The following is a 14,464-nucleotide window of genomic DNA, read 5'->3' on the forward strand; positions in this document are numbered from 1 at the left end:
TGGTCCGATATCTGGGTGTACCTATGAAATCATCCCCCTATATCAACTGGCTTACTGGGGCAATCACAATGGTACCTTGTTACACATTGTAGAATAAACCTTGAAATTGTAACAAATGCAGTTTCTATGCCCGAAAACTGGCTTCTCACACACACTGGGCTGGATTCTCCGTTTCAGCAGCTGAGTGCCAGCTGATACAGAGAACTCCCCGGCATTTTAAGACACCAAAATTGGTGCCGAACCCGTACCGTTTCCAGGACCGGTGAGGGGTGGTGCCAGGTAAAACTCTTGGCTCCTGCGCCAAAAACGACCAGAGAATGGCTGGGTACATGGCTGCACATGCGCACACCGACAACCTGCAGCGGTCGCAATGACCCCATTTTGGAGGGAGCAGAAACTTGAAAAGCAGCGCCGGCTCAAATTTGACCGTCGGAAGGGATTCTCCGCCCAATCGCCAATTACAATAGTAAAATGGTGGAACTATACATTTTAAAATGGTTGCAGTATACGCTCTCCTATCTAAGAATGCCAAAATTGTCCTCTGGACACTAAGAAGCAATTTAGCATGGCCAATCTAAAGCAGGCACTTCCAGTGCAGACTTCGGAGTTGTGAGGTTGTTGCTGTGGGGAGAGTGGCTACTGCTGCTCTCTCTCTCTTGCTCTGTTGCTGCTGCTCATCTGTTTTCTGCCTGTTCCCAGTACAGTTTGCAGCTGAGCTGCCTAGAGGAAGGAGAGGTGAGGGAAGGAAGAAGAGGACAAGAAGGAGACTTCAACACCGAGGTGGGAACAGAGCCATTTGGACTGCTTGTTTGCTGGGCCCCTCCCGGGCAGAGGGCCCTGCACGACCGGTTCTCCCAATCATCAACATCTGCCTTCAGCAAGGACAAAGCTTTCCTTCTTCCATCAGGTGTGCTTGTTCCAGGACAGGGGGATCCAGTGGACAGTGCATTTGCTCAGCCTTTCCTGGGCTGAAGACCTCATAAACCAGCGGCTTCTTTTGGCAGGGAGGATGTCAGATTCAATCAGTGTGGTCATTCCAGGGTGGGAGCACGGATTGTGTTTTTGCTGAGCCCTACTCAAGGTGAAGACCCTGCAAATTAGCACCTACTTACATTGGTGCAGTCATCCTAGGGTGGGAGAACAGACTGTTTTTGCTGGGCCCCTTGCGGGCTGAAAATCTGCTTGTTCTCACTGATCCTCCCACCCTCCTGCTTCACAGGAATCTCACACCTCGGGCACCAATAAATCCACGGTGTCCCACCCTCCTGTGATTCTAACCTCCTCCTCCTGCTGTGTCCCTTACTCTCTCTACCCTTCCTTCTGTTGCATACCTTCCTAGGGGAAGAATACATTGTTTCACCTCGTTCTCCCCCTAATCCTTGCCCCCCCCCACCTATTTTCCAATCTACACCGTCATGACAAAGCCCACATTGGGGTGGGCGTAGTACTTCCCCTGATGGCTATCCCACTTACACCGGTGGTGGGGCAGTGTCACCTATGCGGGGGTGGTGGCCTCTTCGGCCTCCATTTCTCCCTCAGCCCAGTCACCCTCCTGGTTGCTAACCTAGAAACTGGTGGTTAAGTGCTACTCTCACCCCGCTGTCACCATATTGTGCACTCGCGCAATAACTAGGTTCGTCAGCCCCTTGGCTATTGTGGCTGCCACCTGCATGTACGGGTTTTTCCTGAGGGCCAAAAGGGCGGTCCACCTCGCCTTTGAAAAGGGGTTCACAGTGGGCGGAATATACGTAGGGGTGGATCCTCTTGAGGCCATCGCCGAGAGGATCATACTCTCCAATGCCACGCCCTATGGAGCTCCTCCTCCCTCACCTACAACTACGGGCAAAGATACAATCCGAGGGGGCGTCGCTCCCTCTTGGCCTAAAAGATGCACCCCTCAAGCACATCTAATCCTTCAGGCGCCAGGCTTTTGTCCCCCGGGTGAGGTCCAGGAGTAGGTATTAGAGAGGGGATTCAAAGTCTCCCATTAAGGGGAGAATTTCTTTATATTTTGGTCTGTGGATGGTATGCAGTGCCATGCCTGCAAACACGTGTGGCATGTGCAAAAGAATAGACCCACCTCCAAGGCCACCATGGACACCAAGGTGGCTGTGGCTGGCACCCATCCCCTCCCCACCACTGACGCTACCACCCCATCCCCACGAGGGGACACCACACCAGCACCTACCAACCAACCAGCTGCCAGCATGGAGGAGCGAGGGAGGCCGCCCGCAAGAAAGTAAGGTGGAGATCGGCCTCTGACCCCGTAGGCCTGGAGAACCCCGCGCCCTGGAACTCCAGCTCCACGACTACTGATGCACGTTGCCCCAAGGACACTCCAACGTCGCATACTGGGCCCGGCATGGCTTCAGCACGTTCAACAGGGGGTGGTGGTGATGCACACAACGTCGAGGTGGCGCGTAGAGCAACAAAGTCAAGCTCCCGAGGACAGAGTGTCGAGGGGAGGGTTATACGAGGATGGAGGTTTCCTCGGTGCAGGCCAACCCTGTAAGCAGCACCACCCCTTGGTGAGGGGGGAGAAAAACATCATGCCCCCACTCCGGTGCAGAGAGGGTGGTGCCCTGACCCCTTCCCCTCAACATCACATCCCCACCCCGACCCCACAAGAAAAGGCCAAGCACATCTGAACTCCTGAGCTGTTGCAGCCCCCTGAGCAGGACCCCTCAGGGCCATATGTGAGTGGGACCCCCAAGGGCATGTTCCACTGGGTGCAATATTGCATCCTGGATGCGTTCATTTTGTGACACTGGAGGGCTGTGGTAGGAGGTACTTTTTATTTAACTTTTGTTTTGTTTTCTTCTTGCTTTGTAACTTAATCTAAAGGGAGAGAGTCAGAGAGCATCCTGGAAAGGCAAGTGTGAAGACCTAGTTTACTGGTAAAAACTGGACGGCATGGACATGCTGGAAACCTCCTAACTAATAATAATAATCTTTATTAGTGTCACAAGTAGGCCTACATTAACACTGCAATGAAGTTAGTGAAAATCCCCTAGTCACCACATTCCAGCACCTGTTTGGGTAAACTAGTGAGAATTCATAATGCCCAATTCACCTAACGTTGCTTGGCTTTTCTTCTGATAAAACATCAAGCTTTGAGCAACGGGTCTTTAAAATAGCAATTTTTAGGCTGCAACAATGCCTAATGATGAAAATATATATTTCATTCTGGAATCTAATACCCAAAATCATCTGTCCATGGCTAACACCTTATTGCCATCTACGATCAGAAAGAAAGAAGAGGTTTAACTGCTTTTGAAAGAGGCAGGAAATTAAAATGAGAAACATCCTTATTTGCCAAATTTTATCGCAAAATTCTAGTTTGCAAAGGTGTAAAATGCAAACTCTTGAACCCTGCAACATCACAGTATTATATGTTATTGAACGACAGTCAATTTTCAAGAGTAACTTATATAGCTTGAAGAAGTCATAATATATTTGCAAACCAAAAAAGGTAACTTCACTGTCTTAGAAAATAAAACATTTTCAGAATAAAAGTAAACAAAACAGCCAAGTTTGAAGTGGTTTTCTTTAATGTGACCACAGGGAAGACAGCCATCATCAATCTGAGCAAACACTGGCAAATATGTATTTTCACAATATCGAGCGCTGCTTTAAGATATTAAATTGTTGGGATGTCATGTAACTCTGCATTCAATCTCATAATATTCAATACTGTTGTTCTAATAAAGCAAAAACTCATGTAAGTCACATATTACAGAATACCATGAGCATGTCCTGAAGTTATGTCCATTATTGATTAATCTTACACTTAAGCATCATTTATCATATTGGCATATTACATACTGTACTCAAGACCTAAATTCAATTTTATGAATGGTTTGCAGAAAAGATTACACTCTAACCTCAGTCATATCCCCTACATATGACAATTACATCTGGAAGCCGTTTCCGTTGAAAATGACACTCTAACCTCGGTAATTTGCTATGTCTGGGACTGTATACCGAAACCCTTCACATGTATCTGTTTTTAAAGTATTCTCTGAAGACCATCATGTCATCCTTGCACATGGGTTGTATAATGCCTTTGCCAGTCTGGATATGCGAATCAAAGATTTCTGCCGATCTTCTGTCCAGGTCAGCCAGATGCACCTCATAAATACTGTCCTGAAGAAATAAAGAGACCGGTCCCCTAGAAAGAAATAAAAAAAGACGGGTCAACAGCAGCTTGTCTCAGGTGGTGACACTCGACTCAGTTAGGAAGCAGATGAGAACAAGCCATGTTTCAGGATAAGATAATCTCAACTAGCATGTCAGTGCAATATTAAGGGACACAGCATTGTTGAAGGTAAAGTCTTTTGGGAAAGGCGTTTCATCGATATCCTACCTGCTTCGGTAGATAGAACACAGAACAGTACAGTACAGAACAGGGCCTTCGGCCCTCGATGTTGTGCCGAGCCGTGTCTGAAACCAAGATCAAGCTATCCCACTCCCTGTCATTCTGGTGTGCTCCTTGTGCCTATCCAATAACCACTTGAAAGTTCCTAAAGTATCCAACTCCACTATCACAGCAGGCAGTCCATTCCGCACCCTAACCACTCGGAGTAAAGAACCTACCTTGGACCTCTCTCCTATATCTCCCACCTTGTAGTTATGGCCCCTTGTAACAGCTACATCCACCTGAGGAAATAGTCTCTGAATGTCCACTCTATCTATCCCCCTCATCATCTTATAAACCTCTATTAAGTCACCTCTCATGCTCCTCCGCTCCAAAGAGGAAAGCCGTAGCTCCCTCAACATTTACTCATAAGACCTATCCTCCAAACTAGGCAGCATCCTGGTAAATCTCCTTTGCACCCTTTCCAATGCTTCCACATCCTTCTTATCGTGAGGTGACCAGAACTGCACACAAAACTCCAAATGTGGTCTCACCAGGGTCATGTACAGTTGTAGCATAACCCCACGGCTCTTAAACTCAAGCCCCCTGCTAATAAACGCATTCTTCACGGCTCTATCCACTTGAATGGCAACCTTCAGAGATCTGTGGACATGAACCCCAAGATCTCTCAGTTCCTCCACATTCCTCAGAACCCTGCTGTTGACCCTGTAATCCGCATTCAAATTTCCTACCAAAATGAATCACCTCAGACTTATCAGGGTTAAACTCCATCTGCCATTTTTCGGCCCAGCTGTGCATCCTATCAATGTCTCTTTGCAGCCTACAACAGCCCTCCACCTCATCCACTACTCCACCAATCTAGGTGTCATCAGCAAATTTACTGACCCCCACCCTTCAGCCCCCTCCTCCAAGTCATTGATAAAAATCACATGTAAAAGAACCCAATGCATTCAATCATGTTCCATATGGGAGATTGTTAGTTCAACCAAAAATATTCGGATTTCAGGCTAAACTCTGCAAATAAACAAAAAAATGGATGCAGGCTGGAAAATAAAGAATACTCAGAGGATTTATGTCAGGGTTGAGGAAATAGTGTCAAATTTATGGTAATCTCAAACAAGGCAGAGAACTGCAGAGAGTTACAGCTTAAATTGTTTAGATAAGGATGAATACAAATATAAAATACTGCACATTGAAATAAATGAGGAATATGTGCAATCATGAATGATATTGAAATAGCTACAAATGCAACCGAAAGAGACCTTATGGATCTTAGGAGACAAAATAGTCAAGATCTCCAATTAATGCAGAGCTGGGTGATGAAATCGGTCTTTTGCAAGCTGTCGTCTGCACTAATCGTAGTTTCAAAGTCCCTACTGGAAAGAACAAAAGACCAGGTTTCTGGGAGGGGGTTTAAATTGGAATTCCAAGATTTTTTCAATACCAATCTGTAGCTTCAGCTGGAATGGAAGCTTAATTGGGAAAAAGACACCAAGCTGAGAGGTCAAATTTCAATCCAGAGTAGGCAGGGCTCTAAAAGTTCATTTTTTTTCCAAAAAGGAGAACAAGTTTACGGTCAGTGGAGAAGCTGTGAGTGCAAGATGGCCAAGGTGAAAAATCAGGCACAGTTGGAAGAGCAGATGAAAATAGGCTGATTCTGGGAGTGGAGCTGTGAAAGATGAGGAAACGTGCGTCTTTTGGTGGTTATTGTACCCCTAGATCTCAGTGGTAAAGCTGCTGTTGAATGGGACTTTGGACCTGAAGCCCGTGTGAATTAAGAAACAGAAACTTTACTGTGGGAGAAGAGTTTTGTGGGACTCTGAGGCTGAGATTAATTTAAAAAAATGTTTAAGGCATTTATAAACAAACATCAAATAAAACCACAACCAGTATACTTGTTATCCTTTATGGAAAAAAAATGAAAAAGATAACCACCAGGTAACAAACAGGAGAACACAGCATAACTCAATAAATAGCCAACAACTGCAACCCGTCCTCCCTACCATAGCCCCATCATCCTCTCTGCCTCCACTTTTTCTTGTTAACCCCAAGGCAACCCCCTGCTGACTTAAATACCTTGGAAGGATGCACGGTTTCCATCTCCAGGCGAACCCTTCTATCGACCATCTTAAGGCAAATTTAATTTTCTCCAATCTTAGGAAATCCGTGAGCTCGCTCATCCATACCACCGGCTTCGGAGGCTCGTGTCCCTCCACCCCAACAGGATCCGCCTCCGGGAACATCGGCCTCTCTCACCCCCCGGACTCACGGGTCATCTGACACTCCAAACACTGCCAATTCTGGATTTGGAACCATCACCCTCAGTACCTCTGACATCACGTCAGTGAACCCCCGCCAAAATCCCTGCAACTTCAGGTAGGCCCAAAACATGTGAACATGATTTGCACCCCCCCCACGCACCCATCCTCCAACCCTTCAAAAGAACCTACGAACCTACTCATTCTGGCCACCATCAACTATGGACTACCTTAAATTGAATGAGACTCAGCCTGGCACATGAAGAGGACCCATTCACCTTCCTCAAAATGTCCACCCACAACCCAGCCTCCAGTTCTCCCTTCCCAGTTCCTCCTCCCACGTTCTTTTAACTACTCCTATCGGGATGCCTCCCAATCTTTCAATTTCTAACATATCTGTGACACCTTGCCCTCTCCAAACGCCGGTTCTCGACAGCACCTTGTCCTGCAACCCCGGGGGCGGCAGATCAGGTAAGGACGGCACATGCCTTTTCACGTAGTTCCGCACCTGTAAGTATCCAAACCCATTTCCACTGGGCAACTCATATTCTTCCATCAGTCCTCCACAAACAAATCTCCAAACCTCTCAATCCCCACCCGCCGCCATCCCTGAAAACGCATCCATCGCATTTGTTCCAATGATGCCACTTTCCACAATGGCATTTCGAAAATGTGTTCCTTCTTCCTCAACCATGATTTCCCACCTAGTTATTGACAAGGCCCTCAACAATGTACGGCCCATCTCCCACGCCACTACCCTCGCCCTCTCCCCTCCCTCCCAAAACAAGGATAGAGTCCCCTCGTTCTCAGATTTCACCCCACCAGCCTCCTTATTCAAGGCATAATCCTCTGCCATTTTCGCCAACTCCAGCGTGATGCCACCACCAAACACATCTTCCCTTCGCTCCCTCTGTCAGCATTCCATAGAGACCGTTCCCTCCATGATAATCTAGTCCACTCAAAGAACAAGATCAAAGAAAAGTACAGCACAGGAACAGGTCCTTCGGCCCTTCAAGCCTGTGCCGACCATGTTGCCGTCTAAACTAAAATCTTCCACACTTACTGGGTCCGTATCCCTCTATTCCCATCCTATTCATGTATTTGTCAAGATGCCCCTTAAATGTCACTATCGTCCCTGCTTCCACCACCTCCTCCGGCAGCGAGTTCCAGGCACCCATTACCCTCTGAGTAAAAAAACGTGCCTCCGAATATCTCCTCTAAACCTTGCCCCTCGCACCTTAAACCTATGCCCCCTAGTAATTGATGCCTCTACCCTGGGAAAAAGTCTCTGACTATCCACTCTGTCTTTGCCCTTCATAATTTTGTAGACCTCTATCAGGTCGCCCGCAAACCTCCATCGTTCCTGTGAGAACAAACCGAGTTTATTCATCAGCTCCTCATAGCTAATGCCCTCTATACCAGGCAACATCATGGTAAATCTCTTCTGCACCCTCTCTAAAGCCGCCACATCCTTCTGGTAGTGTGGCGACCAGAATTGAACACTATACTCCAAGTGTCCTAACTAAGTTCCTATACAGCTGCAACATAACTTGCCAATTCTTATACTTAATGCCCCAGCCAATGAAGGCAAGCATGCCGTATGCCTTCTTGACTACCTTCTCCACCTGTGTTGCCCCATTCAGTGACCTGTGGACCTGTATACCTAGATCTCTGTGACTATCAATACACCTGAGGGTTCTACCATTCACTGTATATTCCCTACCTATATTAGACCTGCCAAAGAGCATTATCTCACATTTGTCCGGATTAAACTCCATCTGCCATCTCGCCCCCCAAGTCTCCAAATGATCTAAATCCTGCTGTGCTGTACTGTATCCTCTGACAGTCCTCACTGCTATCCACAATTCCACCAACCTTTGTGTCGTTTGCAAACTTACTAATCAGACCAGTTACATTTTCCTCCAAATCATTTATATATACTATGAACAGCAAAGGTCCCAGCACTGATCCCTGCGGAACACCACTAGTCACAACCCTCCAATTAGAAAAGCACCCTTCCATTGCTACTCTCTGCCTTCTATGACCTAGCCAGTTCTGTGTCCATCTTGCCAGCTCACCCCTGATCCCGTGTGACTTCACCTTTTGTACCAGTCTGCCATGAGGGACCTCGTCAAAGGCCTTACTGAAGCCCATATAGACAACATCCACTGCCATAACAGGAATCAATTATCTTTGTGACCTCTTCGAAAAACTCTATCAAGTTAGAGTTTGTAGACTTCTATCAGGTCGCCCCTCAACCTCTGTCGTTCCAGTGAGACACAGCCTCCCCTTCACAAAACCGTGCTGCCTCTCGCTAATACGTGCATTTGCTTTCAAATGGGAGTAGCTCCGGTTCGAAGAATTCTCTCCAGTAATTACCCTACCAACAGCCGCAACAGCCAATCAGCAGCTCCGCTCTACTGCCCTCTGCTGGATCATTCGGGAGGCAGAGGTGGTCATAGATAGAAGCTTCATGGATGTAGTTACTCCGAAGAATAAAGATAGATGGGCTACGGTGAGAGGGGCTGGGAAGAAGCAGTCAGTACAGGGATCCCCTGTGGTTGTCCCCCTTAGTAACAAGTATACCGCTTTGGATACCGTTGGGGGGGGGGGGGGGGGGGGGGGGGAACAGAAGGGGAAACTTACCAGCGGTAAGCCATGGGGTATAGGTCTCTGGCACAGAGTCTGTCCCTGTTGCTCAGAAGGGAAGGGGGAGAGAAGAGCATTAGTCATTGGAGACTCCATAGTTAGGGGGATAGATAGGAGATTCTGTGGGAACGAGACCCATCTGGCCCCGGAGCCTTCCCCAACTGCATGTTCCCTATCCATTTGACCAGCTCCTCAAGCTCAATTTGCACCCCCAGACCCTCCACCTGTTCCTCCTCCACCCTCGGAAATCTCAGCCGGTCTAAAAAGCGACCCAACCCCCCCTCCTCCGCCGGAGGTTCGGACCGATACAGTCTCTCATAAAAGTCCCTGAAGACCCCATTAATGTCTACTCCCCTCCGCACCACATTTCCTCCCTGATCCTTAACACCACCAATCTCCCTGGCCGCATCCCGCTTATGGAGCTGGTGTGCCAGCATCCTGCTCGCCTTCTCCCCATACTCGTACACCGCACCCTGAGCCTTTCTCCATTGAGCCTCCGCCTTCCTGGTGGTCAACAAGTCGAACTCAGCCCGAAGGCTGCGCCACTCCCTCAGCAATCCCTCCTTCGGGGCCTCTAAGGAACCTCCTGTCCACCCTCACCATCTCCCCCACCAATCTCTCCCTTTCCCTCTGCTCCTCTCTCTCCCTGTGGGCCCGAATGGAGATCAACTCTCCACGAACTACTGCCTTCAGCGCCTCCCAGACCGTCCCCACTTGGACCTCCCCATTATCGTTGGCCTCTAGATACCTCTCGACACATCCTCAAACTCGCCCCCTCACCGCCTCGTCCGCCAGCAGCCCCACCTCCAAGTGCCACAACGGGCGCTGGTCCCTCTCCTCCCCCAGATCGAGGTCCACCCAATGCGGGGCATGGTCCGAAATGGCTATCGCCGAGTACTCAGCGTCTACTACCCTCGCGATCAGCGCCCTACTTAAAACGAAAAAAAAAAATCGATCCGGGAGTAGGCCTTATGCACATGGGAGAAGTATGAAAATTCCCTGGCCCTCGGCCTCGCAAACCTCCATGGATCCACCCCTCCCATCTGGTCCATAAACCCCCTCAGCACCTTAGCCGCCGCTGGCCTCCTACCCGTCCTGGAACTGGATCGATCCAGTGGTGGATCCAGCACCATGTTGAAATCCCCCCCCCCCCCCCCCATTACCAGGCCCCCCGCCTCTAAATCTGGAATCGGCCCAACATGCGCCGCATGAAACCTGCATCATCCCAATTCGGGGCGTATACATTAACCAGCACCACCCGCTCCCCTTGTAGCTTGCCGCTCACCATCATGTACCTCCCGCCGCTGTCTGCCACCACACTCGACGCCTCAAACGACACCCTCTTTCCCACCATTTTGCATCCAGCCCCGAATGAATCACTTGGCCCACCCACCCCTTCCTCAACCTAACCTGATCCGCCACCTCCAGGTGCGTCCCCTGAAGCATAGCCACGTCCGCCTTCAGCCCCCTCAGATGCGCGAACACGCGGGACCGTTTGACCAGCCCATTCAGTCCCCTCACATTCCAGGTGATCAGCCGGATCGGAGGGCCACCTGCCCCCCTCCCCCGTCGACAAGCCATCACCGTTCCGTAATCCGCCACGTGCCCGCGCCCCCCACTCAGCCCGTTCCCCACAGCAACAGACCACCATCCTGATTCCCTCTACACGCTCCAGCTCCTTGGCCAGTCCAGCAGCAACCTGGTATCCCCCCTCAAGCTAGGGCCCCCCTAGCTGCGTAACTCCAGTCATTGTACGTCCGTAAGTCAGCCGACACCTGCTGACCCCGGTAGCTCCCGCCACCCCAATTACCCTCCCCAGTGACACACCATTCCCCCAATGTCGACGCCGCCCCCTGCGTCTCCAATGCAGAAGAAAAGCCCGTGCCCCCATTCCAAGCCCCGCCCCCCGACACAATGCGCGGGAAGACAGGCACATGACCCAACAGGGCCGCGAACCTCACCCAAACCCGCAACCAGTGAAATAATATAAATCCCAACATGATATGATAAAACACCCAAGTAAACAGATAACAGTCCCAAAAAGCAGACAAGAAAAAACAGAACAGCAAAAAAAAACATCATCCAATAGAACCAAAACGAAAAAAGTAAAAGGATATCAAGGAGGATAAAACCTCCGGGCCGTGCACAATGTTCCCCAGCCCCCAGTTCAAGTCCAGCTTCTCTGCCTGGACAAAAGTCCAGGCCTCCTCCGGGGAGTCAAAGTAAAGTTGGCGGTCTTTATAGGTGACCCACAGGCGTGCTGGCTGCAACAGGCCAAACTTGACCCCCTTCTTGTGGAGCACTGCCTTCGCCCGGTTAAACCCAGCCCTTCTCTTCGCCACCTCCGCACTCCAGTCCTGGTAGATCCTGATCTCGGTGTTCTCCCATTTGCTACTCCTCTCCCTCTTCGCCCAACGAAGCACACGCTCACGGTCGACCAAGCGTTGAAAGCGGACCAGCACCGCCCTGTGTGGCTCGTTCGGCCTGGGCTTCCGCAGCATCACTCGATGGGCACGCTCCAGCTCCAGGGGTCCCTGGAACGACCCTGTGCCCATCAGCGAGTTCAGCATCAGGACCATGTAGGCCCAGAAATCTGAACCTTCCAGCCCCTCCGGTAGGCCCAAAATCCGCAGATTCGTCCGGCGGGAGAGATTCTCCATCTCCTCCATCCTTGCCAACCATTTCTTGTGAAGCGCCTCGTGCGACTCCACCTTCACTGCCAGGCCCAGGAGTTTGTCCTCGTTCTCCGAAGCCTTCTGCTGCAGCTCCCGAATCTCCGCAGCCTGAGCCGTCCGAGTCGCTCCGAGCCTGTCCAGCGATGCCCTCAATGGCTCTAGGATCTCAGCCTTTAGTTCCTGGAAGTAGCGCAGCAGCAGCTCCTGCTGCTCCCTCGCCCACTGCTGCCATGCTGCCGGTTCCCCGCCCGCCGCCATCTCGTCCTTTCTGCCTCGCACCTTTTTCTGCAGCTAAGTTGATTTTCTGGTCGCTCCACTTCTAGTCCAGCCCATCCACCGGCCGCCAAGCACAGAGGCTGCGTTCCCACCCGGGGAAAAGTCAAAACAGCGCCGTTGCGGGCCCTTAAAAGAGCCCGAAAGTCCAAAAACAGCGGGAGCTACCGAACGTGCGGCTTAGCACTGCATCGCTGCAACTGGAAGTCTTGTAAGGTTTCAAAGTTGCAGGAGTGTACCGGCAGGCAGGAAGGTGGTTTAAAGTGTGTCTTCTTCAATGCCAGGAGCATCCGGAATAAGGTGGGTGAACTTGCGGCATGGGTTGGTACCTGGGATTTCGATGTTGTGGCCATTTCGGAGACATGGATAGAGCAGGGACAGGAATGGTTGTTGCAGGTGCCTGGGTTTAAATATTTCAGTAAGCTCAGGGAAGGTGATAAAAGACGGGGAGGGGTGGTATTGTTAGTCAAGGACAGTATTATGGTGGCAGAAACGACGTTTGATGAGGACTCGTCTACTGAGGTAGTATGGGCTGAGGTTAGAAACAGGAAAGGAGAGGTCATCCTGTTAGGGGTTTTCTATAGGCCTCCGAAAAGTTCCAGAGATGTAAAGGAAAGGATTGCAAAGATGATTCTGGATAGGTGTGAAAGTAACAGGGTAGTTGTTATGGGGGACTTTAACCATCCAAATATTGACTGGAAATGCTATAGTTCGAGTACTTTAGATGGGTCCGTTTTTGTCCAATGTGTGCAGGAGGGTTTCCTGACACAGTATGTAGATAGGCCAACGAGAGGCGAGGCCATATTGGATTTGGTACTGGGTAATGAACCATGACAGGTGTTGGATTTGGAGGTAGGTGAGCACTTTGGTGATAGTGACCACAATTCGATTACGTTTACTTTAGTGATGGAAAGGGATAGGTATATACCGCAGTGCAAGAGTTATATCTGGGGGAAAGGCAATTATGATGCGATGAGGCAAGACTTGGGATGCATGGGATGAAGAGGAAAACTGCAGGGGATGGGCACAATGGAAATGTGGTGCTTGTTCAAGGAACAGCTACTGTGTGTCCTTAAGACCATAAGACCATAAGACATAGGAGTGGAAGTAAGGCCATTCGGCCCATCGAGTCCACTCCGCCATTCAATCATGGCTGATGGGCATTTCAACTCCACCTCCCAGCATTCTCCCCATAGCCCTTAATTCCTCGCGACATCAAGAATTTATCTATCTCTGCCTTGAAGCCATTTAGCGTCCCGGCCTCCACTGCACTCTGCGGCAATGAATTCCACAGGCCCACCACTCTCTGGCTGAAGAAATGTCTCCGCATTTCTGTTTTGAATTTACCCCATCTAATTCTAAGGCTGTGCCCACGGGTCCTCGACTCCTCGCCTAACGGAAACAGTTTCTTTGCGTCCATCCTTTCTAAGCCATGTATTATCTTGTAAGTTTCTATTAGATCTCCCCTTAACCTTCTGAACTCCAATGAATACAATCCCAGGAACGCCAGCCGTTCCTCATATGCTAGACCCGCCATTCCAGGGATCATCCGTGTGAATCTCCGCTGGACACGCTCCAGTGCCAGTATGTCCTTCCTGAGATGTGGGGCCCAAAACTGGACACAGTACTCCAAATGGGGCCTAACCAGAGCCTTATAAAGGCTCAGTAGCACATCGCTGCTTTTATATTCCAACCCTCTTGAGATAAATGACAACATAGCATTCGCTTTCTTAATCACGGATTCAACCTGCATGTTTACCTTTAGGGAATCCTCGACTAGCACTCCCAGATCCCTTTGTACTTTGGCATTATGAATTTTCTCACCGTTTAGAAAGTAGTCTATGCTTGGATTCTTTTTTCCAAAGTGCAAGACCTCACATTTTCTCACGTTGAAATGCATCAGCCATTTCCTGCACCACTCTCCCAAACTGTCTAGATCCTTCTGCAGCCTCCCCACTTCCTCAGCACTACCTGCCTGACCACCTAACTTCGTATCATCAGCAAACTTCGCTAGAATGCCCCCAGTCCCTTCATCCAGATCATTAATATATATGGTGAACAGCTGCGGCCCCAACACTGAACCCTGTGGGACACCGCTGGTCACCGGCTGCCATTCCGAAAAAGAACCTTTTATCCCAACTCTCTGCCTTCTGTCAGACAGCCAATCCTCAACCCATGCCAGTAGCTCACCTCGAATACCATGGGCCCTCACCTTACTCAGCAGCCTCCTG

At 49.8% G+C, this 14,464-nt stretch overlaps 1 protein-coding gene across 4 annotated transcripts in view; it reads right to left on the minus strand.

The window, feature by feature from the left end:
• Window positions 1–3,529: 3,529 nt before the first annotated feature.
• fig4a (FIG4 phosphoinositide 5-phosphatase a) overlaps window positions 3,530–14,464 on the minus strand; it is a 211,939-nt gene continuing 201,004 nt past the window's right edge. For 3 of the 4 annotated variants that reach the window (XM_038799185.1, XM_038799187.1, XM_038799186.1), the window contains exon 24: window positions 3,994–4,171. In XM_038799185.1, coding sequence (XP_038655113.1) covers window positions 3,994–4,171 — 178 coding nt within the window. Of the gene's footprint in view, window positions 4,172–14,464 lie in introns of all 4 variants that reach the window. The other variant, XM_038799189.1, reaches the window with a different exon arrangement.

This window comes from Scyliorhinus canicula, chromosome 6 (assembly GCF_902713615.1).
Source record: "Scyliorhinus canicula chromosome 6, sScyCan1.1, whole genome shotgun sequence".
NCBI lineage: Eukaryota > Metazoa > Chordata > Chondrichthyes > Carcharhiniformes > Scyliorhinidae > Scyliorhinus > Scyliorhinus canicula.